At 52.4% G+C, this 26,365-nt stretch overlaps 6 protein-coding genes and 1 pseudogene across 6 annotated transcripts; 2 read left to right on the forward strand and 5 right to left on the reverse strand.

Annotated features, from left to right (window-relative positions):
- Positions 1–1,075: 1,075 nt before the first annotated feature.
- Positions 1,076–2,765, reverse strand: SAPIO_CDS1285 (uncharacterized protein; the record flags this gene model as incomplete). Its single annotated transcript, XM_016784589.1, has 3 exons — positions 1,076–1,093; positions 1,159–1,191; positions 1,332–2,765. 3 exons carry the CDS (start codon positions 2,763–2,765, stop codon positions 1,076–1,078), a joined length of 1,485 nt encoding a protein of 494 aa, XP_016645705.1.
- A 3,304-nt stretch (positions 2,766–6,069) lies between these two features.
- SAPIO_CDS1286 (Xylan 1,4-beta-xylosidase) lies at positions 6,070–9,602 on the reverse strand (the record flags this gene model as incomplete). The annotated part of the gene is made up of 5 exons (XM_016784590.1): positions 6,070–8,185; positions 8,245–8,384; positions 8,932–8,950; positions 9,020–9,475; positions 9,574–9,602. 5 exons carry the CDS (start codon positions 9,600–9,602, stop codon positions 6,070–6,072), a joined length of 2,760 nt encoding a protein of 919 aa, XP_016645706.1.
- Positions 9,603–11,062: 1,460 nt separating this feature from the next.
- SAPIO_CDS1287 (uncharacterized protein) lies at positions 11,063–12,391 on the forward strand (the record flags this gene model as incomplete). Its single annotated transcript, XM_016784591.1, has 5 exons — positions 11,063–11,127; positions 11,202–11,234; positions 11,389–11,851; positions 12,108–12,294; positions 12,363–12,391. 5 exons carry the CDS (start codon positions 11,063–11,065, stop codon positions 12,389–12,391), a joined length of 777 nt encoding a protein of 258 aa, XP_016645707.1.
- Positions 12,392–12,973: 582 nt separating this feature from the next.
- Positions 12,974–14,941, reverse strand: SAPIO_CDS1288 (annotated as a pseudogene; the record flags this gene model as incomplete).
- Positions 14,942–17,528: 2,587 nt separating this feature from the next.
- Positions 17,529–19,126, reverse strand: SAPIO_CDS1289 (Uncharacterized protein; the record flags this gene model as incomplete). Its single annotated transcript, XM_016784592.1, has 2 exons — positions 17,529–18,120; positions 18,171–19,126. 2 exons carry the CDS (start codon positions 19,124–19,126, stop codon positions 17,529–17,531), a joined length of 1,548 nt encoding a protein of 515 aa, XP_016645708.1.
- A 2,220-nt stretch (positions 19,127–21,346) lies between these two features.
- Positions 21,347–23,617, reverse strand: SAPIO_CDS1290 (Phosphoinositide phosphatase SAC1; the record flags this gene model as incomplete). Its single annotated transcript, XM_016784593.1, has 3 exons — positions 21,347–21,523; positions 21,583–23,318; positions 23,392–23,617. The coding sequence occupies 3 exons, from the start codon at positions 23,615–23,617 to the stop codon at positions 21,347–21,349; spliced, it is 2,139 nt and encodes a 712-aa protein (XP_016645709.1).
- Positions 23,618–24,306: 689 nt separating this feature from the next.
- On the forward strand, positions 24,307–25,249 carry SAPIO_CDS1291 (uncharacterized protein; the record flags this gene model as incomplete). The annotated part of the gene is made up of 5 exons (XM_016784594.1): positions 24,307–24,379; positions 24,446–24,465; positions 24,548–24,574; positions 24,642–24,833; positions 24,899–25,249. 5 exons carry the CDS (start codon positions 24,307–24,309, stop codon positions 25,247–25,249), a joined length of 663 nt encoding a protein of 220 aa, XP_016645710.1.
- Positions 25,250–26,365: the final 1,116 nt, after the last annotated feature.

The raw sequence follows: 26,365 nt of genomic DNA on the forward strand, positions 1-26,365 counted from the left end.
AAGCGTTGGTGATACAGAAGGGACATGGTAGCCCTACATTATTTAACGGAGATCAAGAACTGTATTTCTGGTAACATGAAGAGGGTAGGCTTCCTTTTTTCCCCTACCCCGTTGTGACGTTGCAGTCCCTGCCGTTTAGTCTCTGTCCCTACTCCCTCACACCTCTGCTTGCCATGGGGAAGCGAGATGGGGAAATGTAAGACCCAGCAATATCTGGGCTATTATTGCATCTGTATGCATCTACAGGATGTAGGGAGGGGGCGTAGCCGTGTGAGCTTATACGGCGGCAGGCACGACGGGTTAGGCTGTTGACTGCGACGCGGGGCAAGTGCCAATATTCAAGTCTGGACGAGAGTTGGGTCTGGTGTCGCTGGGATAGGACCATACGGATCGCTTTGAATTAGCTGATGATAATCATGCAATCACGGCAGAGGCTGTATCTATGCAGATTGCGCTACCGAGAATGCGAGGACATAGTCTCAATAGTGTCATTCAATAAACATCTGCAGATCCAGAGCAGCGACGTAGATTAAAAGTAGATCAAAGTCTTAGCGGAAGCCCTTCAGGTCTGAGTGAGCTTGCGTCTAATCTATATACAAGTCTCGTAGGAGTACCACCTTCGACACGATAAAGTGCTAAGTTGTACCTGCGCCATATAGTGGGAGACAATTCTCTCAGCCTGCCAAATTGTACGTATACTCTGAACTCATCCCATTCCATTCGCAATAGAACGTGATCCCTAATGTGCCAAACCGTCCATGAGGGCTCCGAACCAGTGACCACACGAGATGACGATGTAATGTCTGCTCCCCACACTCAATACGAACGAGCCTACATCGCGCTTTAACGGGACCAAATGCTATTGGCACCATCGAGGAGTGAGAGCGAGCATAGCTGAGGCGCTGGGTCAGGCAGCGCCGGAATCTCGTGGAAAGTCCCTCTGTGGGGACAAGATGGTGCTGGCGCGTATGGATACCAACTCGGCCATTCGTTCTCTGGTGAACGATGACCTGATAATGTATCGTAGGAGCGGGAGCAGAGGCAAAAAGAGTTCGTTTTGAGATGGGTGGTATCTTCATTTCCGGTAGTAAATCTATTTTCAGACACGTCAGTACGCTGGGAATGGTATGGGCAGAGGTCTGGAATGTGATGTCTTACCTTCTTGAACTGGAAGTGTAGCTGCAGAATACCCTACATGAAGATAGCAAATTAGCACTTGAAGATCCAATCAAAGCTTCGTCGAAACGCAGTCCATTCGTCCAACGATCCTCATGAAGAAAGGGAAAAGGAAAAAAATAATTGGGGACGGAGAGGGGAGTGGGGGAGCGTACCTTGTCAAATGTGCTTCGAAAGCCCCTATCCTTCTTTGCACTATAATCCCATTCCCGATCCACGATTCGGAAAGCAATGTCCTCGTACGGCGGCCCAGCAATAAATCGAATAAGACAGGTGTCCGCCTCGCCAGCTGGAGTAAAAGACTCGCCCCTCCTACGGCCGTGCTCTCTTATAATCTTGTAAGTTGGCGCCTTCGTCTTGTCGATCAAGTCCGGGTAGAAGATGTTAAATTTGTACCCCTGAACCACCTTGGGCGGTGGGTTGTCGTGATCATAATGCGTCTGGTTGTACTTGTTCCACTCGTAACCCATCTGGACGCGGTTGAAGTAGCGGGGCTTTCGCGGCCGGTACTTGCCCGCCCACTTTGGCGCCGACGCACCGGGTACCGTCTCCTCGGCGGTGAAGATTTCTTCGTTTTCGCTGAAACCCCTGGCTACCTCCCGCTCAAACAGGGCCTTCGTGGTCTGCGAAAAGTCGTCGTTCGGAGCCTGCGCGAACCGGGCGGTGCCCGGCGGCGCGCTGGAGCCCTGGGCGGCGAGCTGTGAGGGAGGCTTTGAAAAGGGTTTGGCCGCCTCTGGCCTCTTTTGCACGGGTCCCTGCCGTCTTATTTCCCCCGCCAACACCGCCGCCGTCGTTGGTAATAACGATCCGTCGGATTTCTCCAGCGCGGCAGCCTTCTCCGGATTTGTCTTCTTGAGCAGCTCCACCCGCGCCGCCTTAATATCCTGGTAGATCTTCTTCACCTGCGCGCGCGCCTTCCACACCTTTAACCTCTTCAAGAGCTGTTCCCAGTAATCGGTATCGATATCTTCCTCCGAGTCGAGCTTCGCTTTGATTTGACCTTCCAGTGTCTCGAGTTGCGCGAACGTCTTCGGGCTCAAGATCTTATCGATGTCGTCGGCCACGGATGCGATGGCACGGTCATCCTTTCCCTTGCTGAGAAGCTGGTCGCGGCGGTGGCGAGCGATGGTCTGCAAGGCTTTCCAATACTCGAGATTCCGCTGATTTATCTCGAGGGTATGATAATGTGTGATCTCGGAGTCGAGGTCCTTCAGCTGCTGCGCGTCTAGGGCGTCGATGACCTGCTCCGACGTGGGAACATCGATCTCCACATCGTCTTCGTCGTCATCGAAGATATCGCGGTCGGCGTCGATGTGGCGGAGATTGAAGGCGAGCAGGTCGATGGGCGTAGCTCGGTTTTCGCGAACGCGGATGTCGGCCTTCTTCTTGGACGGTTTCAGAACGAACTTGTCCTCGCCTGCGACGTACTGCTCGGACTGCTCATCTTGGGTGAGGTATTTGGACCTCGACTGGGCTTGTGTCGGGGGGTTCTTCGGTTTGGATACGCGGGTGAAGGGATCGAATTTTGGCCCTGTGAGCTCTCGGGTATAGTCCTTGCCCTGGAGGCGAGCTCGCCGGGCGGGATCCATTGGGGGTGACGCTCGTGGAAGGAGGAATAGGACGGGTATGGAAGTTGTTGATTCTTGGATGTCGGAAATGTGGTCTGTAGAGGTATGCGTTTCAATGCTGTCGAGGCTCAGTCTAAAGGGTGATTGATGTCAGTGAAATACTTCATATAGGCTAGGCAAACGTCCTGGGAGTTCGCGGACCGCCACCGCCGCCAAGTCTCCGAAATCCTGTGATGACTAAGCGGTTCGCGCACCATCAAATCTGGCCCAAAACCGTTTTGAAGGCGGCCCGCGATCAATCACTAAGAGCAATGCCGCCTTCCACATGGCCTGGTCTATGTGCCAATTTCCATATTAAGGCGTTCCTTCCTCGAAGCTCCTCGATCTAATCAACATGCGAAGTCACAGGATCTCGTACCAGATAAGAAAATGACGTAATGTTCGAACGAGTATTTGTGCCGTAAATCTGCCGTTTGGGCCGTGTCGTTCATTCTGAGCTCCAGCCTCGTAAACCTCATCACTCAACCTTCTCCCATCTTGTCGAGACCCCAACAGACTTCCTTCAAGGGTATAATCATGACGCTACTCTCTCCCCTGTCTCCCGGTAGATACAATGAAAACCATACTTCCAAGTTCTTAAGAAAATCTTTGCCTCCCCCTTCGGCTGTTGCCCGCTTCCCAGCCCAAGTCATCCACTTCCAAATACTACCATATCAGAAATGACCGTGACGATCTGGTCGTCACCCTCCATTGATGCACAGCACAACCTATATAAGTCCTGCCTTTTACTTATCAGCAAATTCAAATTCAAATCCAATGTACCATCCAAAGAGCAATTCGTAGCACGCATACCTGACGTTGCTTCCAGGTCTTCCTTCTCTCGTCTCACCAACATTGTTCAGGTAGTTGAGTTGCCTGAGGTATCGGCCCCTGCAGGTCCCTGTGCTCTTGCAAAACTCCGATCATAGAAGTTATCATTATCCTGAACAAAGGCGTCCATCACAGGATTGGGAGGTGGGCTGGATGCCTTATTAGCGTACCATCCGGGCGGGTCCAAGGGACTACTTGGTATTCCCAGCTTACGGTGGTGGGGGTGGGTCTGGAGTCGGAGTCCGTGGTCGGGGCTCCTTTTCATCCACAATGTTCCCAGACATCGCCAGATATAGCTTGGAGGGTTGGGTAGAATTGCGAAACGTTGAAGGCCGCGTTGCGTTCAGTTCAGAGAGTACTCCTCTGAGTGTTGCTTCTTGCTGGAAGAGGAGCTTGAGGAAAGAAAGAGACTGAGGTGCCAGCGCCAGTGTGTGCCAGAACCGGGGTTTATATCACCGATCGGCCACGTCAACTCCCGCGGAAACTCCTGATTCTCGATACATCACAGCTATGGACCGCTTCCTCGAATAGAGACTGCTTTAATATCCCCGAAACCAACCGAAGGAGGTCACGATGGCCTGGATTGCGCATCCCCCTCCTGGGGTATTCCTAGAAGCTCATCGACCCCGACGCACGTTACTTGTCGCGAAATTGGATACTTCAAGCAGAAGCTCCTTGTCTCCGGCTTGCGTCGCCGAATCTCAGAACTTCTCTGCTGCAACGTTGAAGGATGACGTCCAATGGATGGGGGAACGTCGTCAACTACACATGAGGTGGCATTGGGCGACGGAAATGCGGGCAGCACGACGGGCACTTAACAGGACCTTTATTAGGGAACTTTTAACGATGTTGCGTAAATCTCGAAATCTTGCCAAGACCTCCCATCAGCTCGACGATGGTTCGATGGCCGAGGATGGGGTCTGTATGCAACGCACAGTCCTACTAATGAGATTTGCTCCTTCTTCCCGTGCCTCCTTTCGCTTGGTTAAGGGCCATCCCACCACGAAAGAATTAAGAAACCTGACGCTCGCGAACATGGGCCGGGGGAGCTGCAAGCCACTGCCAGACCCGCCAGACTATCAGCTATCGCCTCCCCCTTAGCGCCATACCCATGCAGGATCGGTGGGTTTCTCCCTGTTGTTGCATTTCTGGTCAAGCAGCGACCCAAAATGTCTTCCTCGGCGAGGTTAGCCCAAGGACGTCATCGAGCACTAACACACAGAATATAGCCTCGCGATCTTCCGGGGTCCAGGCCCGGTCTGGTTGACCCGGCTGCTGGTACGTACTACGTACTATAGCCTACGGTTCTGGACAAGGTTCTCATGCATCACTACCCACAGTCCCGACCTGTTGGCCCGTATTACCCTCCCGAAAGTCAATCCCTATGGAATTTCGGTACGCATCTCCTCCACGCTGGCCCCTATTTAGGCGACAAGAGGCCGACGGTCATATGAGGGGTACACATGCTGTCACGGCACTTTGTACACCCCCGACGACCCGATGAGCTTAATGTCGATTCTGCATCGACGTCCACAGATGGTCGGTCACGGCTATGGATAGATCTCCATCTTCATGGGGTCTTCAGCATTCGTCATGGTTGGTTTGTGAGACATCGGAATCAGACAACTAATGCGTTGACATGTGGCGTCCCGCTAGCGTTCGCATTGGAACCTTACCCCATTCCACATTCGTTAGGGACGATCTCCAACCACAAGAGTCGATGCCGTGAAGCCGCTCCACCGTGCTCGAGCCCCCAGACCCCGTTGTAAATTTGCCTTGGCGGTATTCATTCATGCATAAACGCTTGCATATACAGCGCCAATAACACTTGCATGTTTTACTCCCTCAGGCTTATCTCAAAGATGACCTTGTGATCAGATGGTTTGGTGTCGAACCTTGGGGTTGCTACCTTGACAGTGTTGGGCTGGCTATCACTCCCTGACGTATTCCGAGGTACTTACAACAAGCTAATATGCGATAGAATTCTAGAATCTCTTGTGTCACGATACTTACTTGGACGGCACTACTCTCGGCATGGCTAGGTCAATGGAAGTCACATTTGCTGCCCTCCTCATGGAGTCATCGTACCACTTTCAGCGCTTCAACTACATGCCGCTCGGGGTTTTGCCAGACTTCAAGCTCCCTCGAGGTTATTGGAGCGTAAGCGAAAGGTTTAAAATTAGAGTGACCGGTTGTCTATTTCTTAACAGGACTGGGAAGAGGCATCTACCGACAGGACCGATTTTTTTGAATTTCACGGCCTGGCATTGGATCTTGTCTTCGGGTCAACGCATCTCCCTCTCCCAACCCAGTACGTCCCATTCCCTTTTGTCACTCGTGGCTTTCGTTGACTGGGCGGTGGGGTCCCTTTTTTCCAGTATGTCCTCGATTTCTTTTCCCTTTCCCCCCCCTTCTTCCCTTTCCGCCCCCGCTCCTTCGATGTAAACGTCATCGGTTATTCGATCTCTGCGCCGAGGTCTTCCGGAGGTTGCGGCCACTCGTCAAGCATTGCATCGTCACCCGTCAGCTTGAAACTGACCGTGTGCTGGGCAGGAACATCGACTTGCAAAGTGTACGTCCCTCGGTACAGGATTGTGTTTCCGCTCTCGTCAACTCTGGCAATGTCACCTAGCGTCAGACTTATCTCGGCTTCCCGTGACTCACCCACCTCCACACCTCGGAAGCGGTGGTATCCCACGAGCTCCTTGAGCGGGTGTGGAGACGGCCCGTAGGTGCCATTTACGAACACGAGAGCAACGAAATCGGAGAGTACATCCCCAGTATTCTCGACAGACACAGATATGGTATCAAAAGGACAGAGGTCTAAGTGGTCTTTCTGACATCCGTCGATAAGGCCCTGGATATCATAGGACACGGCCGGCTCGAAGGAAAAAGCTACCTCGAACATGGTGTAATGAAGGCCATAGCCAAACGGGAGAACTGCGTCGCTGTACCACTTATACGTCCTCCCTGGGCTCACCTCGCTCGGCCGCAGAGTCATATCAGTCATGGGTACCTCTTCGGTGTACGACGAAGGGTATTGCGTCACAGGGAGTCTCCCGGCAGGAGCAGACTTTCCATACAGAATATCAAATACTGCTGCACCTCCGGCCTGTCCGGGATATCCCGCCCACAAAATTGCCGAGACGTTCTTATTTTCTAGGAGTGGGGCATCATCAATCTGGTCACCCATCTGGATGACGATGCACGGCTTACCCAGGGCGCAGAGCTTTTGGATGAGCGAGAGTTGAGCGGCCGGCCAGCCAATGGACGTGCGGTCACGATCCTCCCGCTCGATGGTCATGCGGAGCCCACCAAAGTAAAAGACTATATCAGCATTGTTTGCCGCCTCGAGGGCCTTTTCGCTCCAAGTATCGTCTGCGTCCAGGTCTTGGGCAATCGGCCCGTTGGCGTAGTGTGTGGAGTTGTGGATGGCTGCCGCGACGGATCGGGGGGTGATGTAATAAGGTGCCGTGCCAGCGTATCCACCAAGTAGTTGAACGGGAGCTTCGGCCCAGTGACCGATGACCGCGACCGAGGTGTTTGCGTCATACTCTAAAGGTAATACGGCGTCGTCGTTCTTGAGAAGTACGATTCCGTCGACCGCGGACTGGAGAGCTAATTGCTGCGCGTGCTCGGTGTTGACGTCCTCCCAAGTGAGGGATCGATACTCTGACGAGTCCGGAGGGTCAAAGTAGCCCACCCTAACAAGGCCGTGGTACAGTCTGTTGAGCGCTCTATCGATCGTCTCCTCGGTCAACAGAGACTGGTTCCACGCGCCGATGACATCCGTCGCCATATTAACCTCGCACACGGTGTCGGTGCCTGCAGCGTAAGCTTTGGCCGCCGCCTCCGCCGCCGTCTCAACCCAGTGGTGGTCGGCGTAAAAGTTCCCCACGGCATTACAATCGCTAGTAATATACTGATTCTCATCATTCCACCCCCAATGGTCGCGCAAAACCGTCTGCATCAGGTACGTGTTGGCGCAGGCGGGCGTGCCGTTCACGGCGTTGTAAGCGCACATGATGGAGCCGACGCGTGAGTCGCGAGCGCACTGCTGGAACGGCGGGAGATAGTACTCGACGAGGTCCTGGAGCGAAATGACGGCGGAGAAGTTGAAGCGCAGGACGTCCTCCCAGCGATCGATGTCGTTCCCCGCATAATGCTTGCAGGTGGCGATGATCTTCTTCTTCGACGGGTCGTCGCCTTCGAGACCCGAGAGTAGGGCCTTGACGTAGCCTTTGATTCGGCGCGGGTCTTCGCCCGGGGTCTCCATGCCGCGGCCCCAGCGCGGGTCGCGGTAAGGGTTGATGTTCGGGGTCCAGTAGTCGAGGCCGGCGTGGCCGGCGTTGCTGAAGGCGCGGGTTTCGGTAGATATCACGGTTGCGATTTCGTGGACGAGGGAATCGTCGAAGGCGGCGGAGAGGAGTATGGGGTTCGCGAAGGAGGTGGCGGAGGCGAATTCGCCCTTGTCTTGGAAGTTGACGCCGGGGGAGTAGCCTACTCCGTGGAGGGCTTCGTTCCACCATTCGTAGGCTGGGAGACCGAGACGGGGTGCGCCGGGACTCGCACTTGGGGGTGCAGTTAGAAAGGGGAGGTCCGTAGGATGGGAGCTGGGGGAGGGGCATACTTGACGAGATTGGCGAGCTTCTCGTCAATCGTCATGGCTCCGACGAGAGCAGCTGCCCTTTCGGCGTGGGAGACCGTCACATCGCAAACTAGGTTATCAGCCAAGGGACCGTTCACGCAATCAGGGAACTCGAACGTAGACTGCGCCGTAGCTGAAAGAGAAGAGGCGAGTAATGCCAAGGCCCAAAGGCCAGTCATCCTCAATCTCGCCATGTCTTTTTTTCTCATTTGACCCTCCTAGGAGACTCTGACTCTTTTTTTCTTTCAATTTGTCAAGAACAGCCTCGGCTCAGTTAAACCAGCCAGAAGCGAAAGTTCGGAGGCGATGAGAGGCTGCGGGGCGGCACATCAAGGAAAGTGAAGCTGCGAATTTCTCCCAATACCACCCCCATCGGGAAGTACGAGGTTAAAAGAGCTTCTTCGGAAGTTTTCCATATTCGCTCATATTAGCAGTTGATGGAGATAATTACGCGGAGGAGGCACTCTATTTCGCCTCGACATGAACGAATGGGCGGGCGCGGAAACGAAAAGGAAGAGGGAGTTTCGCGATGTGCCTAAATGCCACGCGGGCGATTGATCGAACTCACTGCCGTGCCGTGCGGCGGGATTTATTTGCCTCCTTCGAGACTGCCGTGAACGACTGGATTTAAGACGAGGTCCCCGATTGGAGAGCAAATCCTATAAATACCACTTCAACCGCAGCAAATCTAGGCGTGGAGAAACGAGGTTAGTGTCTGTCGGCGGATGTAAGTGCGCGATGCCAGTGAGGCACTCACGTTGCTGTCGCAGCAAAGATCTCTGCGCGCTTGGCCGAACTGAAGATGCTTAACAGCGCCGCGAATATCGAAGTAAAGAGAACCGTGAATCCGATGCGCTGAGCGGTGGTTTGCAGGCTATTGAGAACGAAGATGGTCAAGACTGGCACGGCCGAAGCAACGACTACTACGATGGCATTGCTCGCTTTCATCATCGCCTCATCGTCGTACGAGACCATTCCCGATTCTTCATCGATAATGCGTTTTTTGCTTCGCCTTCCAAGAAGTTTGTGGAAAACGCCGGACATGACAGCTCTTATGAAGGTCGTGAAGGGGTCTGTCTCGATACCGGGATCGGCGAGACACACGTATCGCCTCAAGTCATCGTCGTTCCACATTAATTTTTCCGAACCTTCGAGGAATCCATTACCACCATCGGGTCGGAAGAGCCAGTCTTTCAAAGTCTTCAGCTGGGACCTGTGAGGTTTTGGTATTGCGGAAAGTTGGGACACTGGCGCAGTGGATGTAAGTGGCCTCGGTCAAGCACGACTGGGACGCGGGGGGTGTGAACTCACTTTGGATTAGGAGTCCATCTGCCGTGCATCAGCTTCAAATGCTCAAAGGGGCGACTTCAAGGTAATGAAATAAAATATTGAGAGCAAAATGCTACCAAGACAGGCGCTTACTATATTCGGCCAACTTCACCCGGATCATGCACAGCAACTCGGGCTGAGAGAGTTCTTGCAAATCCAGATCAGATATACAGCATTTCATCGCGCAACCGGTCGAGTATTCTGAGGGATCGTGATGAGAGATTCTCATATCTCGGAAAGACCGAGAAAAGCTTGGGTTTTCCCTGTGGTCGCTCTGTCGTCGCATTCTCAAGTAGGCCCGGAGCTCCATCAACTCTGCTTGGAGGGAGACAAGCTGGGTGAAATTGAGCTCTTCGAATCTGCGGAAAATGGCCAAGTTTCTATCCTTCGACATAATTTTGACAAGGCGTTCATAGTCGCGGGGCTTGTACGGCCGTATATTGGCCATTGGGCACCCAGAGCCTTGCGCTTCTGTCCCTCTTTGCGAGGTTGTATCTGACATCTTTTGAGCTCTCTCCAGCAGGTTTAATGCACCCAGAGGACGTTTATAGGCGGGATGAGGCTCGGCGGGCATGATGTTAATCTATCCCGGACGAGCTTTACATTGGATATAAGGGGGAAGGGCTAATCAGACCCCGGAGTGCTGGGCTTCACCGCCATCTTATACACGTCCTAGGCTCATGCACCTCGCCTTGTTTAAGTGTATGCAGCTCACTGTATGGTTGATTGGACAGATAGGCGTGAGAAGCAGGAGGCGGACCGGCACCGGGACTGGGAAGTTTCTGTGTAACCACGAAGCCTTGCGTTATGCCATAGTTAAAGCATAGATATAAATGGACTCCGTACGGCGCTGTCTTCGCGGAGGGACAGGTAGCTTTTCAAACCCCGCCCTTTCTCGCCGAAGCCATCCTGCACAATGCTTAAAAGCCTGTGGTCTCGGGTCAAGGCTCACAAAAGAGCCTTGAAGTGCGCTTGCGTTTTTCTGTCAACACTCATTCCTTTAGCTAGCCTATATGTCCCAAGTTCAGGCCGCTTGTCCATGGCCCTCGTGAACATTGCGTATCGGGCAGCCGAAGACTGCTTTTTTTCTAGGCATCCATTATCAGGCATTTGGGTAATTGGTATAATCTGTATAGATCCTACCACCCGCACCTTGATCATCTTCAATCTCATGTCTACGATCCATCTGGTAAGAATACTGACGGTTGCGGAAGCCACCGTTCGGGTAAGGCTAGAGCGAGAAGTGAGTGACGTTATTTTCGAGGAATGCTTGAAAACACTCGCATCTCAATCATCTATGCCAGAGTCCGTCACAAGCTGTCTTCGTCTCTGCCACAAGAAGAGGAGTGAGACGAAAGAACAACTCGAAGAATTAGAGGACATTTTTCGCCGGCACTGGGAAGTGCTATGGTGGTTTCGAGACCCTCGGGATCTTTTTCAAGATATACTACGCGTATGGCAAACAGAAGCAATGGTCCATACCAGCTCTGCTTCTTTCAGAGATTCCGTTCTTCTTCTGAGGCACCTCACTGCCGAGTAAGTCGGATACTAGTGGCGAAAAGTCCTCCCTGGTTTGGAAGAAAATACGATATAACTGACAGCTTTTTCAGTTTGCGCACTGAGAGCCAAATCCTCCAGATGAGGTACGTTTACCAGAAGCCTAACTGAATTCTATGAGTTCGGTTGTGTTGGTCCCGGGAAAGCCCAGATGGTCCTACAACAAGAGAATTGCTGGGACTGGGCCAAGTTCAACGACTTCAGCGAGGGGGCCAGATAGCTAACAGCCTCGGGACACAGCTCTGCCATGAATCTCTTGATCCATGAACAAGAAACGGCCTACTCTCATGACGGGGGCATCCTCGAAAGTGATGATCAGCCCACGGACAAGACCCCAAGCCGAGAATCAGAAGCACAAAATAGCTTGCGCCCTCCCGTCCGACAACGGCTAGACGCCCACAGAGCCTTCCGCGAAGTCCTAGCCCTGACCAAGTTTGACTTCACCCGTGATGTGATTCTCATTATCGAATTGGCCGGGTTCTTTGGGGCGGATAAGTTCGAATACATCCCGCTGCGAAACAAGATCGACACAGGAAGCTCAGAGAACTTTATCAGGAGCGATATCCTCACAGAGCACAAAATGGACGAGGAAAAGATTCTCGATCTTCCTGTCAGTGAACAGACTGAGCGGACGCTACAGATGGTAGAGGGGACGTTTACGCCCAAGCGAGAGGTCTATCTTCGGTGGCATCGTCCTCACGATGTGAGAGAGCGCCGGACGAGGTTTCTCATCGTGGATACTGATCAGTTTGATCTTGTTATTGGAGTGAAGGATTTTAAGCCGGAGCTTCCCTCGGCCATGTGGGCATGGCGAGGACGGCAGTCGAAAGGTTTGACACAAAATGGAAGAGCATGAATTAATGAGGGGCTAACTTTGTGGTCGCAGAAGATAAAAAGAAAACCAAGGAAAAAATTGAAAAGGCGGAACAGGACGCATGGGACATGATTGAGAAACAAAGGGCGGAAGCGAAGACCAGAGGATCGGGGAGTACGTCGACCGGGGAGGCTTCAAGCTCTGCAGCGTCGAAACCCTCAAAGTCGAAGACGGCATGAGGAATGATAAAGGCGCTGCTCTGGTTGATATGACTTTTGCGGACCTGATTCGAAGCTTTTCTGACGCAGGATTCGAGCCCGAGAGTGATACGGGTAAATTTTTGTTGCATAGAGTGGGAAGGCAGTTGACTAGGAAGAATATGAGATGAAATGAACAATAGTATTCGATATTCTCGAGCCATTTGGTTGAAAAATAGATGAAATTGCTGTCGCGCACATCAGTCCTCGTGGGACACAAGACGGCCGTTGATCGTGCCTTGAGGCTTCTGGTGAAGGTTATCGTTATACCCACGGATTCAAGGATGAGGTGGATCATCAGTCGCTCTCCCGAGGCAGACCCTTGCCCGCATTTATATTGTAGCGCAAGGTTTGGCGATTCTAGAAACCTGAATGGAATGTTTTAGTCTCGGCCCAGAGCCAGGGGGTCTGAGACACATCGCGCACCTTGATCTGTCGATCTTCACTCTCGACTTCACCTCATATTCACCATTAGCTCCCCAAAAAATCAACTTTATTATTATATATTTTGACCGGTACGGCAGTGCTAACATATATATCTCGGGCCCTAAGCACCAAGAATCTAGGTCATCTGCACCAAGCAAAGCCCCGGACGCCGCCCTGTGCAATTCTTTTCTTAATCCCCGAAACGCCGCTTCATGCTATCAAGATTCTCCCAAAGCGATGGAGGGATAATAAATCAACAAAAAAGGAAACCAAATTATAAAATAGCCTAAAATTATAAAGATGTGTGAGGGAAGTATAGCCAAACCCATCACAGCTCGCTCTTTCTCTTCTTCTTCGTCCTCCCCTCCCTACTCCTCAACGTCTTCAACCCCGTCTGGTGCTCCGTATGCTGCTTGCTCAACTTCTTCTGCCTCACAAACAACGAAGCCACCACACCCGCAGCCCCAAACGCCACGTAGACGATATACATCATCTCCAGCGCGTTCGCGTACGCGTCCCTAGCCACGGCCGCGTGCGCCGGATCCATATCGTCCACGAGGGCAACGCTCGCCGCCGCGTTCTGGCCCGAAAGGCGATTGGCCAGCTCGGGTCCCAGCTCGGCGAGGAGCTTTGGGTACTGCTTCTGCATTTCGTTGTTGAAGATAGCGCCGCCGATCACGATGGACATGGATCCCGCGATCTGCCTGATGAACGCAAACGTCGTGGTCGCCGAGGCAATGTCGCGCGGGTCGACGCCGGCTTGGAAGGAGATGAGCGGAGATTGGAAGTTGGGGCCGACGCCGATGCCGGCGACGATTTGGTAGAGGATCATCTTGGCGAGGGAACTGTGCGCATCGAGGTCGATGAACAGGCCGAAGCCTAGCGTCATGATCACCATGCCAACAACGATGCCGATCTTGTAATTGCCCGTCGCTTTGATGATCATTCCGATGAAGCCAGACACTACGGATAGAGCGATAACGAAGGGGAGGAGATAGACGCCTGACTTGAGAGACGATACGCCGAGAACACCTTGAAAGTAGAGTGGTAAAAAGTAGCTTCCAGAGAGGAATACAGTGGACTGGGTAAAGGCGACCAAGAGCGAAGCCGCGTTGTTGCGCCCGCGCAAGAGGGATAATGGTACGATTGGGTAGCGAGCCACTCTGTGTTCGATGAAAAGAAAGATGCCAACGGTGATTACACCAAATATGATAAGACAGAGAACGGTCGCCGAGGTCCACGGGTGGCTGATGCCGCCAAATTCAAGGCCCAGCAAGAACATGATGGTGCCCCCAACGATGGTCAAGCTTCCCAGCCAGTCGATAGCCGCGAGACCCTTGTTGATAGGCGTGCGCGGGTTGTGTAGCTTAAGGAAGAAGAAGAGAAGCGCCATGGCCACTCCGGAGACGGGCAAGTTGATGTAGAAGCACCACCTCCACGTCAACTTGGTTGTGAAGACGCCGCCGAGCACTGGACCAATGGCAGACGAAACAGCCCAGACCATGCCGATAATGCTAAAATAGAAGCCTCGCGATCGAATGGAGAACAAGTCGCTGATGGAGATGTTGACAAGGGCGAGAATGCCGCCGCCACCAACACCTTGGACGGCACGAGAAGCAATGAGCATGGCCATGTTGACGCTGACACCGCAGAGTAGAGAGCCGACGAAAAAGACGGCGGTAGCGACCAGAAGGATGGGCTTCCGACCCCATATATCCGAGACCTTTCCCCATATCGGCACAAAGGCGCCGTTGGCGAGGATAAAGGCACTGCCAATCCAGGTGTAGCCTAGATTTGAGTTGAACTCGGCGGCAATGGTGGGAACGGCGGTAGTGATAATCGTAACATCGAGGGCGGCGAGGAAGAGCGCACTGCATAAAGCTAACATGATAATGGTAGTTTCGAGCCGCGTCCGTTGCGCTTCGGGGGCATCGCCGTTTGCGATCGGTTGCTGCTGTTCCGCAGGAACCCCATTTTGCTGGTTCTGCTTTTCGAGGTCCTGCACTTCAGCCTGCTGAAGTGAGGGTTGCGACTGGTCAACTTCTTTGTCCTTCACGCTGCTCGATTCCGGAAGCAGTGACGGTGGTGAGTAGTCGTCTATCACAGGCTTCTCAGAGAAGAGCCCGCCTGCTTCATCCTGCTTCCAACCGCCATTTTCCACAGCTTCGATTTCGTCGCGGTCGGAACTGACGAGCGACTCGGAGTGAGATGGACGATCAGACCCGGAAGGTGAGCTGCGCCTATCGGCAGCCAGCTTGTCGTCGCCAGGTGGTTCCGAAGATATTCGATTGGTCATTTTCTTGACACTGTAGCAGCTATGCGATATCGGTGCGAATGAATACTACGACAGAAGCGTTGGCGAAAATTTCGGTAGTCGGCGCTCTCCGTGATGGAATGTCGCGACCCCGAAGATGTGTTCTAGAAGTAATCGATCCAAAGTGAAGGTGTATAGGGAGTAGACTGGAAGCAAAGAAGTCTTGATCCCAATCTTGAAATTGTAGTTGCCTGTACCCAGCAGTGGGCGGGTGTGGTGGGAAAGAATCTGACAGGAGTCTAGATATTTATACTTGAAATGTTAGGGCATCGTGAATCACTTAGAACGGCACAGGCTGCCGAAATGGGTGGTCGAGTTGCGAGTGCGAAGCAAGGGTTGTGACTAGCTTCAACAGTAGACCAGTGACAGTTAGATCACTCAGTCACGGAAGTTGTTGGAGTCAGAGCCAGCGAATGGAGAGGCCAAAGAGCGAAGGAGCGAGGGAGAAAGAGAAAGAGGGTGCAGAATAGCAAAGGAGAGAGGAGAGGGAAGCTTGCCTTGCAGGAAGGGTGTGATGGCAAAGACTGTATGAAGTACGAAGTATGTGAGGTGATGGATGTATTTCAAAGCCTATGTGAAGCATGACCGGCTTAGGAAGGCGTTGAACAAGTGCATGTGCCGAGTCAACGACATTGAATCCACTGTTTCCTAGGCTAGAAGCTTCGAATCCGGCTTAGGGCCTCGGACCCGAGCAGAGTAGGATGACTGTGATATTACCCCCAATGGTGCGGCAAGGGTAAAGGAGTACAAGTAGCGTCTTCGCATCGGAGAGCGGCCCCACTGGTCGAGTTTGGTTCCTCCCCCAGACTCATCAATGGGTGCAGATGTTGGATTACAAACTAACAGAATCCTCATGAGCCGGGCTGGGTGGGACTGGATTGTTGGCGATCAGCATCGCCCGCGGGTTCCATGGATGGTTTGTATCTTCGTGCCGTTGAATTTCCCTCCCTGTCCCGCCCCCAACGAGGGCACTCCTCTGACCATATCCTCGAGGATCCTCACGTCCTTAACCCGGACTCTCGCTCCAATGCTTCCCCAAATTTTCTTCTCCGAGCGGGGCGGTGGCGGGAGTGGGTCTGTGCCGAATTCCCGATCCAAGGTCCCAAGATTACAACTGGACCAGAGAAAGAAAAGCTCCACAATTTTCTCGCGTTGCCCCCCTGCAGATCATCACACAGAACTTTACCCGACCCGTACCCAGATTTCTGGCAGCCCATTTGTCGCTTGTGGCGGTGGGTGACTGTGTTCGGGGAAGATGCGTGGAGATGGGTTCTCAAGAGGACTTCGCAAGAATCGTGAATTCTGTTTGTCCTGCCCAAGCCCGGACATCGGCACAACACAATGAAGCTGACAAGTAGAAGGTCAACGTTCTGCACCATTGAGCCAGTCAGTCCAGGATCAGAGTGCCGCATTCTGTCTTAGCGCTATGAAGACCCGACATCAGTAAGAAGGTAAATGGATCGATGATGGATCGCGACAGCATAAACGAATCCAAACTGGGGCACATTACAATAGCCCAGCCCTCCACATCGAGGCGCAACTTTAAACTTCTCACCAAGTCACACTCGGTCAGAAATCATCTCCAGTGCCCAAACCCACAGGTCCAGTCGGTTCCCGCAGTGGATAATATCGAGTCGCGCCAGGCGGATCCCTAATTTAGTGTATGCCGAGCTGTAAGAGTTGCATACCAGGGACGTAGAGTTGATCGGTGAGTGATCGAAGATTGGATTTTGACCCCGCGAGAAGCATCTTGCTTCTTCTCAGCTCCACAATTGCTTCCTTTTTCCTGCCTCGTGCCGCGATAATCCGCCTCCGAAGCGGTGAAGTTCACAGAGACAATGGGCTGTCAACCGAAGTCTGGGCTCGGCGGAGACAGGGAGCGGAAAAGTCCGGGCACTGGGACCGATCGAAAAAAGAAAATTGCCAAGGACTCAAGATCAGATGATGTTTCGAGGCTGGATATTGGTTTGACAGTGGGCGTTGGAATTGTTCGAGAAAAAGATCAGGCTGTTGCCTTGTCTGCCATTGAAGTGTCGTCATTGACAATTGGAGCTGTTCCAATTGTCGCCTCGTTGCCACGCCTGAGTTGCTCTTTCCGCTCGTGGGTTGCATGTCGCGCATCGCACATCGAGGCGCGGCTTCCACGACTTTGAGCGCTCCTTCCCAATGAGACTGCGAATGACAATAGAGCCTGGAAGTACTTCACGTCGAAAATAAGGAAAGAACTTCCGACTCAATGGGTCAGACATCAGCTATCGAGACACACAAATTATCGAGATACAATGAATACCTTCGTCGTCCTGCACAGTTCTCCTAGTGACACAGGCATCTATCGGCATCTATCCAACTCAAAGTCTCACAATAACGTCCCCTTTTCGAACCCCTCAATCCTCGCTTCTGAATCCGAAACCTTGAGTGCATTTAAGGGTATTAATATACAGATATATATAAGCAAAGATCCACCAACCGACTATGTCCCCGAATGTATACCATTCCCGACCCATAACGAACTCCTGAAGCCGCAATATCAAGGATCAATATCATCTCGATCCTCCCCCAAACAGAAGCTCTATGAGCCCTTCGCCTTCGAATCATTCCGATCAAATACCGTATCCAATCTCTTCGCCTCCTCCACAGACTTCTCCAAAATCCTCCGTTCCTTCTCCGAAATCTCAAACAACATCCCGCCCTTCATGCAGCTAAAGTGAGGTCTCAAGCCCTTATCCCACGTCCCGTTAATCATCCAATGCGACGGAACAAGATACTCCCTATCCGCGCTGACCTTGTTCTTCAACAAGCTCCCATTGTACCACAACAGGCCCTTCTCGTCATCGTCAGGATGCGCAATGACGTACGAGCAAACCTGCGGAGCCTTCACCGCCGCCGGACCCTCGCGTGTACCCATCCACCCCGCGATACCACCGTAGTACTTCTCGAATTCATAAGGACCCTCGGTTAGCTCGAGACCAAACCAGTACGACTCCTTGTCGCCGTACGTAACCTTGTACGTCACTTTCTCCCGCACATCCCTCGAGTTTTGCCATCCCGCGTGAAGCATGCCCATCAGAACGTCGAGGCGGCCCTTATTCACCATGACGATGCCCGAGTCGGCTTCCTCGGCGTAATTCTCCGTCCAAGAGAGGGACTTGCCGACTTCCTCGCTCGGGTGGACACCACTTGCTCGCGCCACCACGTGTGCCGCGACATGTACCGCTCTTTGTCGATGAGTCGATCGTGGAACATGAGCGCGCCTTTTCGTTTGTATCCCTTCTGGCGGAAGATGGCCTCGGGTTTCTTCACGAAGACGGTATCTGCGTCCGCGAGGATGACTTCTCCGAAGCGGCTCGCCAGAAGCGCGAAAGGCTTGATGGCCCACCCGCCCGTTCCCAGAGCCAGAGTCGAATCATCAAACACGGATAGGACGTTGAGAAAGGACACGTCTTCATTCGGAAACAACTCCTTGACGAGGTGTCGCTCCTCGGGCCCTAGGTCCTCGTCTCCGGCGTAGGCTAACTCTATGGGAAGAGAGGATTTGTGGACGCGTGTGACTGAGGCCACGAGCTGGCATGCCATGCGGAGATTTTTCTTCCCGACGGGGACGACGATGCCTCGACTACCGCGTTTCTTGCCATCGGTGATGTAGCTCTCCCGGAGACTCTTGAAGGGGGTCCGAGACCCGTTTGGCGGGTTCGAGAGGTAAGGGAACGTTGCGGTTATAGCTTTCTCGACTGCCTCTTCAATCCGGGCCTTCTCATCGCTCGCGGGGAGCGAGTCGGCGATTTCGATCCATTTCCGTATGGCGACGGCGCGCTGGCCTCTCTCACCAAAGTGCTGGTCGAAAGGTTCTTTTAACTTGTACAAGTCGTAGTACATGGCCGTATGCTCGATCGTTTCAACCAAGGTAGACAGAGTCTTATCTACTCGTATCGCCGCTGTCCGATCATCGTCATGTGGATGCTGAGGAGATAGAGTTGGCGCTGCGGTGGGCGTGAGAGTGGGACCGCTCAATTGGCTGAAAGGGACAACCGAGGCTTCATCGGATGAGTATATGCGCCGGCCGGTGAGTATGGTCAGGAGAATGGCGGCGAAGGCGAGGATGAGGATGAGGATGCCGGGCTGCCGAGTCCTTGTTGATACTTGTAAAGGCCAGTGGCCTAAGGCCCCCATGGTGACGTTCTGGCGAACCCAAGGGCGGTTTCTCGCTCCTGGAGTCTCGTCTAGATTCTTAGCCCCTTCGCAGCATCACGATGTGGGATGGAGGCTCGAGGATGGTGCAAAGATTGCAGTGATCTGAAGCACGGTACCCAGAAGCTTCATCCAGGAACCAGCTTTGGGCCTACGGCAGATCAAGACAGGAAGAAAATCATAGACCTGTGAGTGAGATGCAAGGGTTTTGGGAAGAAGCAAGGGCACTGGTATGTATAGTCCAGGGTACAATCTACCTCCATTTTACGTCTTTTGGTGACCGAAGACCCAGGCGTCTAGGGTCTGATGTATTATCAGCAAGTAGCGCCAATTCCATCATCTACGTAATACCTCTAACTTATCGGTGGAGTACACGACATGGAACTTGCATGGCTCGAGGGACATGGTGACCGAAAACGACCCTCCCTCTCATATAGGATGCCGTCCTCCCGGGCGTATTGGTGGTATGGGGATCGAAAAGCTTCACCCTACGGCTCGGCGGATGACGAGATACCCGCAACCACCAGTCTAGCGTAGCGCGTAGCGACGCAGTTAATATGTGGACAAGAAGGGGACCCAGTCTTTACAAGTAGTTCGGGAGGTTCTTCACCCCCCAAGGGACGAGATTACAGGGAGAAGTAATATGTTGGCCTGTATGCAGAGTTACTCAGGAGGTACAAGTTCTCTGCTGAGCCTCAACGACGACTTGCGTACCCGGGAAGGGAAATGGAGCTAAGGTCGTGTGAAGGTGTGAAACGTCCGGCATATTGGAACGAAGGGTACCCGAGAGCGAAGTTGCCTTTTGCCTTTAGGATACTTCCCACCAGGCGATTTGCTCGGGCCAGGGACCCGACTTTGCTTCTCATGAAGTCGAAGGGAGAGAGCCCGCCAATTATACTTTCACTTTGTCCTCTGTAAGAAGAAAAGAAAAAAGCTTAATTAGACCGATGCCAAGGACACACCGTGATGCGTGGGATTCCGCGTGCGACACGAGGCGACGCTTTCTTGCTGCTCCCTGCATCGCATCCTTTTTTTTTTTTTTTTTTTTTTTTTTTTTTTTTCGGTTAGAAAATGCTTGGTACCCCGATAGCGAAAGCCTGTACCGGTAAATCGGACAGACGGTGTCCCAAGGACCAGAGCAGGCCATATTGCTTCGCGAGGACCCTCCTTCGAAACAACGTTCGATAGATGCTACTAGAAAGTGGATGCGGTTACGCACGCAGCTTGCGTAAGTCGCAGTTGTTGTGCATGGGGGGAAGGTTCACTCCAGCCCAGCACCAAGGCACTATTCCCAGTAATACTTGTACTTCTGGTCCTCCGTGGTTCGTTCTGCTGTTCGGAGGTATGTATTGAATGTTTCCGAATGTGCATTCGCGAGCGGGAAACATTGATCATCACGATCTTCTCCAACTTTGCCATGGAAGTGGACCTCGGATCTGTCACAGAACTGTCCGATCACAATCCTCCACCAAGGGAGCGTGCCTTGATCAAGACCTGGAATTTGCCGCCGATGCGAAGGCCGTCAAATATGTTAATCGTTACGATCGACAGGCCATCGGCCTTCGTTAATTAGGGTTGCCCAGTCTAGGATCGACTGATAGTGATAGTAAGTCAAAGTCTGGTTAAAACCACCACTACGAACATAAAGCAGAACGAAGGGAGAGCAGTACCAAATACTTGTACGGCATGGCTGGTTTTGAAACCCACTGGGCAGATCCTTTCCCTATTCAACCAAGAACCTCTTGCGGCGCTTTGGGATGGTATAAAGATAGTTTGTGCCATCGTGTTTCAACATTGTTTTCTGGCGTCGTGTTATTGAGGAATTGTGTGGCCCAAAGTTTGGGCCAGACAAAAGGAATTTCCTGTAGCAATGGCAAAAGATACAAATGGAAGTGAGGGAGGCTTGGACAAGAGAGAAAAACACAAAGAAAAGAGTACTCGAGAGAAGGATGGATGTATGTATGACAACAAAGAAGACATGTACTCTGCCGCCCGCTCAGGGCCAACGCAACTCTATACGCCCCATTCCCACGCAACCAGCGGGCAGCGATCCCAATTAAACCCGTTCCAAGAAAAAAGAAAAACCATTAAAACAACACTATAGAAGTAGTACACAAAGAAGAAAGAGAAGCTCGCAAGATCACCGAGAGAAACATGTGTATAGATAGCTAGGGCACGCGCGCAAAAAGAAGGACGAGCATTCTAATCCTCTTTGCTGCCCTCCTCGGCCCGCCGATACTGCGCGATACTAGAGCCGCGTTCGTGCTGTCCTTGCCTCGTAAGGAAAGGTCCTATGATTGGGTCCTTTCTCGCCTTGATGATCTGTTCATTGTAGCCTTCTGTAGCGTATGCCAGAGGGGCGAGCTTAGGCCAATTGACCTGTAAAGAAATCGATGTTAGTTGCTATAAAAAAGCACGGCGAAGATGGAATAACTCACGTAGAGCATGCCGTGCGCAAAGATGAACCTAAAGCAATACGCAGCAAGCGCCAAGAACACAAGCACAGCGCCCCGCCTCGACACCGCAAACGACCCAGGGTCCCGCGGCACAAACGCCGCAAAGAGCACCACAAACACGCTAAACGCTAGCACATAAGGCATCGCCTGGATCAGCACCGGCCGCCGGTCCGCGAACACGGGACCCGACCCAATCTGCGCCTTGCCAGGTTGGTAGACGCCGAGGAACAGGTCGTACGAGTCTTGCCTAGGGCCGTCGAAGAAGTTGTTCAGACAATACCGCGTAACGCCTACCCGGCCGTCCTGAAGCTTGCCCGCCGTTGTTCGTTTGCCCGTTCGAGTCATGTCGGTCTTCATGGCGCCCGTACCAGAGTACGAGTTGGAAACGACATCGGCGTTGTCGGCCCAGAGGTTGCGGAAGAGGAATTCGAAGGACTCGTCCTCGTCGGAAAAGTTGGAGCCCGGAGCCATGATGCCGAGGTCGACGAATTGGCGGTTGAGTGTATAGCGTGCAAACATGCTTTGCACCACGTTGGTTCGGTCAAGGCAATCCATGCAGTTTGTCCTCATGACGCTGTTTTGTAAGCTGCGGGCTTCGAGGCGGCCATCATTGCTCGCAGGCATGTCGACACCTCGGAAGTATGCTTGCTCTCGTATCGAGCTCTCCAGCCTTTCGATCAACATGTATGCTCGGTGGAGTCGAGCCCCCTTGGTCTCGCTGTGAAAGTCGAAGAAGATGTAATGTAGCCGGTCAAACTCGGTCCGCACCTTACCGGGCTCGACTGTATGGTACTTTTCATTCGTGATTGTATTACTCTCGATGTAGCCTCTGGGATCCGAGACAAGCTTCTCCACCACTTTTTCGTACGAGTCCTTGACGGTCGATTCTCGCCCGCTCTTGTTCACAAGGTTAATCAGGTAGTTGTCACCGTAGATTCGGATCTGCTCGTGAAAGTGCTTCTGCGCCGATAGGATCGCCGTTTCGATGCCCCGGATCTGGAGCTTGGGGGTGTACTTTAGGGTGTTGATCTCTGCCCACTGAGATGGAACGCTGCCTCGGGTCTGGACGTAGGACAAAACTTGCGTCTCTTGTCCGTCAGAAGATCTGCCCATCTTCTCGCTAGGGCCGGCGCCGCCGGAGAATCCGCTAATTCCGGTCGCGCTCTTATCGTTAACAATGAGAATCTGCTCCGTTTCATTGTAGTTAGCGGCATTCCCTTTCTCATCCAAGCCTCTGGTAAAGAACCGAGTGCCGCCGCGGTACCGCGATCGACGAGTGATGAGAATAAGTGTAATCCGAGCGCCCTTGAAAACGGTCGGCTTGATCTCAAACATGCCGAAAATGACAGGGAGGATAAATGGATCGATTCCGGGATGAGGACCAGGTTGGCCTCTAGCACCATTATTCCGGTATTCGATCAGGTCCGACTGCACAAACCGGTTCCAGAAGAACCTGTCGTCGGCACGCTTCCAAAGAGGCTGGGCAGTGTCGGCCTGAGATTGGCGCTGGAAAGAGTTGGTGAGGTCGATCGAGTAGGAAAAGTACATCGGCCCGTTCTTGAGTGAAGCTTGAAGCAGTGCCATGAAGGCATCTTCATCGGGGTCTCGTATTTGCTTTCGGCGCATTGGGAGGATCTGCGTGGAGGTAACCTTGTAGACCATGTGACCCTTGAGACGACCGACGGGTTGGGACTTGTTGATGACGATAATGTACTTGTCTACGCAACTCGACCGTTGTCGTTAGCTCAGTCCTGCGCTACCCTCATGGGCCCATCATGGAAAGCTACCCACCAAGTCTGAGCTGGATAATACCCAGGATGCCGTTGATGTTCATGACCTGGTATGTCCGGGGAGCAAGACCGGAGGCGCCATGGTCCAAATGGATATCGCCCGTGGGCCGGTCGATGACGAGTGCCGGTGCGTCGGGCGAGGAGGGAGAGGTGAAGGTGTAGGCACTGTCGGCGACTTGGACAGTGATGTCGCGATAGGGGAACAGCGGGCCCTTGATGACGGCCATTTTCAGGGGAAATAAGATATTGAGAAAGGGAAAGAAGAAAATAAAAGTATAAACCCAACTAGAGCCCCCCCAATGGGACCAGTTAATGGGCAAATAGTTATAAACTAAATGCCTGCTAAGGTTCAGGTAGTCGAGAGCTGAGCGGAAGCAGAGGCTTGCGGTTACAATACGAAGTATATTGAGAGTTCGTAAGCTGCCAGCTGTTAATAATTCCAGAGGGACCTTAAGTTGCAGGAATATTCACATGTTCTGTACCTGTGCTGCGATTGTTACAGATTAGCTCCTTAGTCAGCACAACAAAGAGTAAACTGAAAAAACAGTGTACAATATGTTCATGTACGGTATACTCTTATAAGAATATTGGAAAGCTTGGAGGCTTATCCAAGCCTCGTGACGTGTAGATGTTGGCGGGTTCCAGCCATTCACGATCAAGCCTGTGAGAAGTGATCCGTCATCTCCAGCCCATCCTACAACACCAGTCCATCTCCTTAGAACGCCTCACCATACTCCTGCTTCGTCATCTAGGGCCGTATAGCCTTCAGCGAACCGAACATCATCAACAACACTACCTCGTCCCCGGTCCGTCCGATTCCACGATTCCACCCTCTCCAATCCCAGGAGCCTAAATCCCAGGTCTTTTTCACCTCCGGAACCTTCCGCAAACACTCAACAACAAGAACGCCATCATCATGACTACCAGGGGACCCCCCAACGCGCGAGGCATGAACACCCGCTTTGCGCAATTTAAGTTGGTGCTCCTAGGTAAGAGCTTGTCCTGATTGCCGGTATTTTATTTTATTTTATTTTACGTACTGACATAGAACGCAGGCGAGTCTGCAGTCGGCAAGGTAAACGATTCCTCCTCCGTCTCAGCTTCGACGCAACAACCCGCTGAGATCCTCGCATCATACTGACGATATATACCCACAGAGCTCAATAGTTTTGCGGTTCGTCAAGGTTAGCAACACCATGTTCTTAATGGCCCCTTGTTATGGGAGGAAAGGTGCTAATGTTTTTGCCCCAGGATCAATTCGACTCGTTTCGGGAATCCACTATCGGTGCCGCTTTCCTCACTCAGACCATCTCCCTCGATGAGAACACCACCGTGAAGTTCGAGATATGGGATACCGCCGGCCAGGAGCGATACAAGTCGCTTGCTCCTATGTACTACCGAAATGCCAACTGCGCCGTGGTCGTTTATGACATCACACAAGCTGTAGGCTACCATTTTAACCTAACTCCAGTTACGACGAGAGAATAAAAGTACTGACATTGTCCTAGGCGTCTCTAGATAAGGCCAAGTCCTGGGTTAGGGAGCTCCAGAGGCAAGCGAACGAAAACATCATCATCGCCCTCGCCGGAAACAAGTTGGACCTGGTCACCGAGCAACCTGATAAGCGAGCGGTTCCGACGGCTGATGCAGAGGCCTACGCCCGAGAAGCCGGACTCCTCTTCTTCGAGACTTCAGCGAAGACGGCTGAAAATGTGCGCGAGCTCTTCACCGCGATAGCGAAGAGGCTTCCTCTGGATCAGGCCGGTCCTAGGCACGCCCGACCTGGTCCTGGACGAGCTGGAGTCAACCTCACCCCCGAGAACCAGAACACCAACGTCAGCGGGCCCTGCAGCTGCTAAAGGAACTTGCACTATGACTTTTTGCTTTTTGTTTAATGGCCGATGGTATTAAAGGTAGAGCGGCAAATACCACCAGTGAAATCGAGCCATGAGCGCACTCCCGAACTCTCCTAGGTTTTGTTTTTTTTAAGTAACCTATACACGGGGGAGAGAGAGACTCTTAGCGATGTAACTCAGCATTGTACGGAGTGCGGAGGCTAGGAAATGAGATACGAGATTCAACCATCGGCATTGGGGTGGGTGAATATATCGGACCATTCGGAGGATGTGGTCATGAAGCGACAACACACCATACACTAATACCGGACCCGGGTTACTGGTCCAAATTTTCATTTTATGCACAGGCTATGGGGAAGTTATTTTTCTTGATCACCTCGTCATATTTCCCTTATTCTAAACTATCGTTTTAACCGTGATGCTATTCTCTTTTTTCGGCCCCATCGTTTTAGGAAAGCTGTCTCAGGGAAGCTGCGGAATACTCGGACTACGGGAGGAGGAGACAGGGAGGGAAACTTGCGGGACATTTGGAATCATGGAATCGGATTGCTCGTCATTTCCCATTTTTCCCAGTGAGACAAGATACATACAGTATGCAATAGAGAGAGAGACCGCATTTGAAGACGTCTTGCGTTTTCCCTGTCCGAGTCGCGCTATTGCTGAGCCCTTTCGTGTGGGGCCACCTAATTCTGCTGCCTAGAAGACCGAGCGAGCCAAAGATACACAGAGCGAGAATATTCTTCGGTCAAGATGAAGATATTCGCCTGCCCGCCAGTGCCTTCTTATACCACGTACGAAGTAGAAGCCATCACATACGGCCATACCCCCTAGAAAGCGTCCGATCCCGTCCGCTCTCGGGTAACTAAGCTGGGGAGGGCTGAACTAGTAGTTGGGTCGGTGACGACCAGCGAATCCTCGGTGCTGTATGTTCTTTTTGCTGATTTCGGTGATTTTCTTTCTTGTTATGTTTTTAGTATGTATTTTTGCCTCATTCCACACCGCAGACGGTTTATATGCGATACGACTGCGATCTAAAATTCCTTTATTTTCCCTTTATTTTTCCCCCTCCCGTACCTGCAATAACTTTTGAAGTCTTAAAGCCAATCAGTGCAGATTCTC

The sequence above is a fragment of the Scedosporium apiospermum genome (assembly GCF_000732125.1).
Source record: "Scedosporium apiospermum strain IHEM 14462 chromosome Unknown SEQ_SAPIO_0055, whole genome shotgun sequence".
Classification (NCBI taxonomy): domain Eukaryota; kingdom Fungi; phylum Ascomycota; class Sordariomycetes; order Microascales; family Microascaceae; genus Scedosporium; species Scedosporium apiospermum.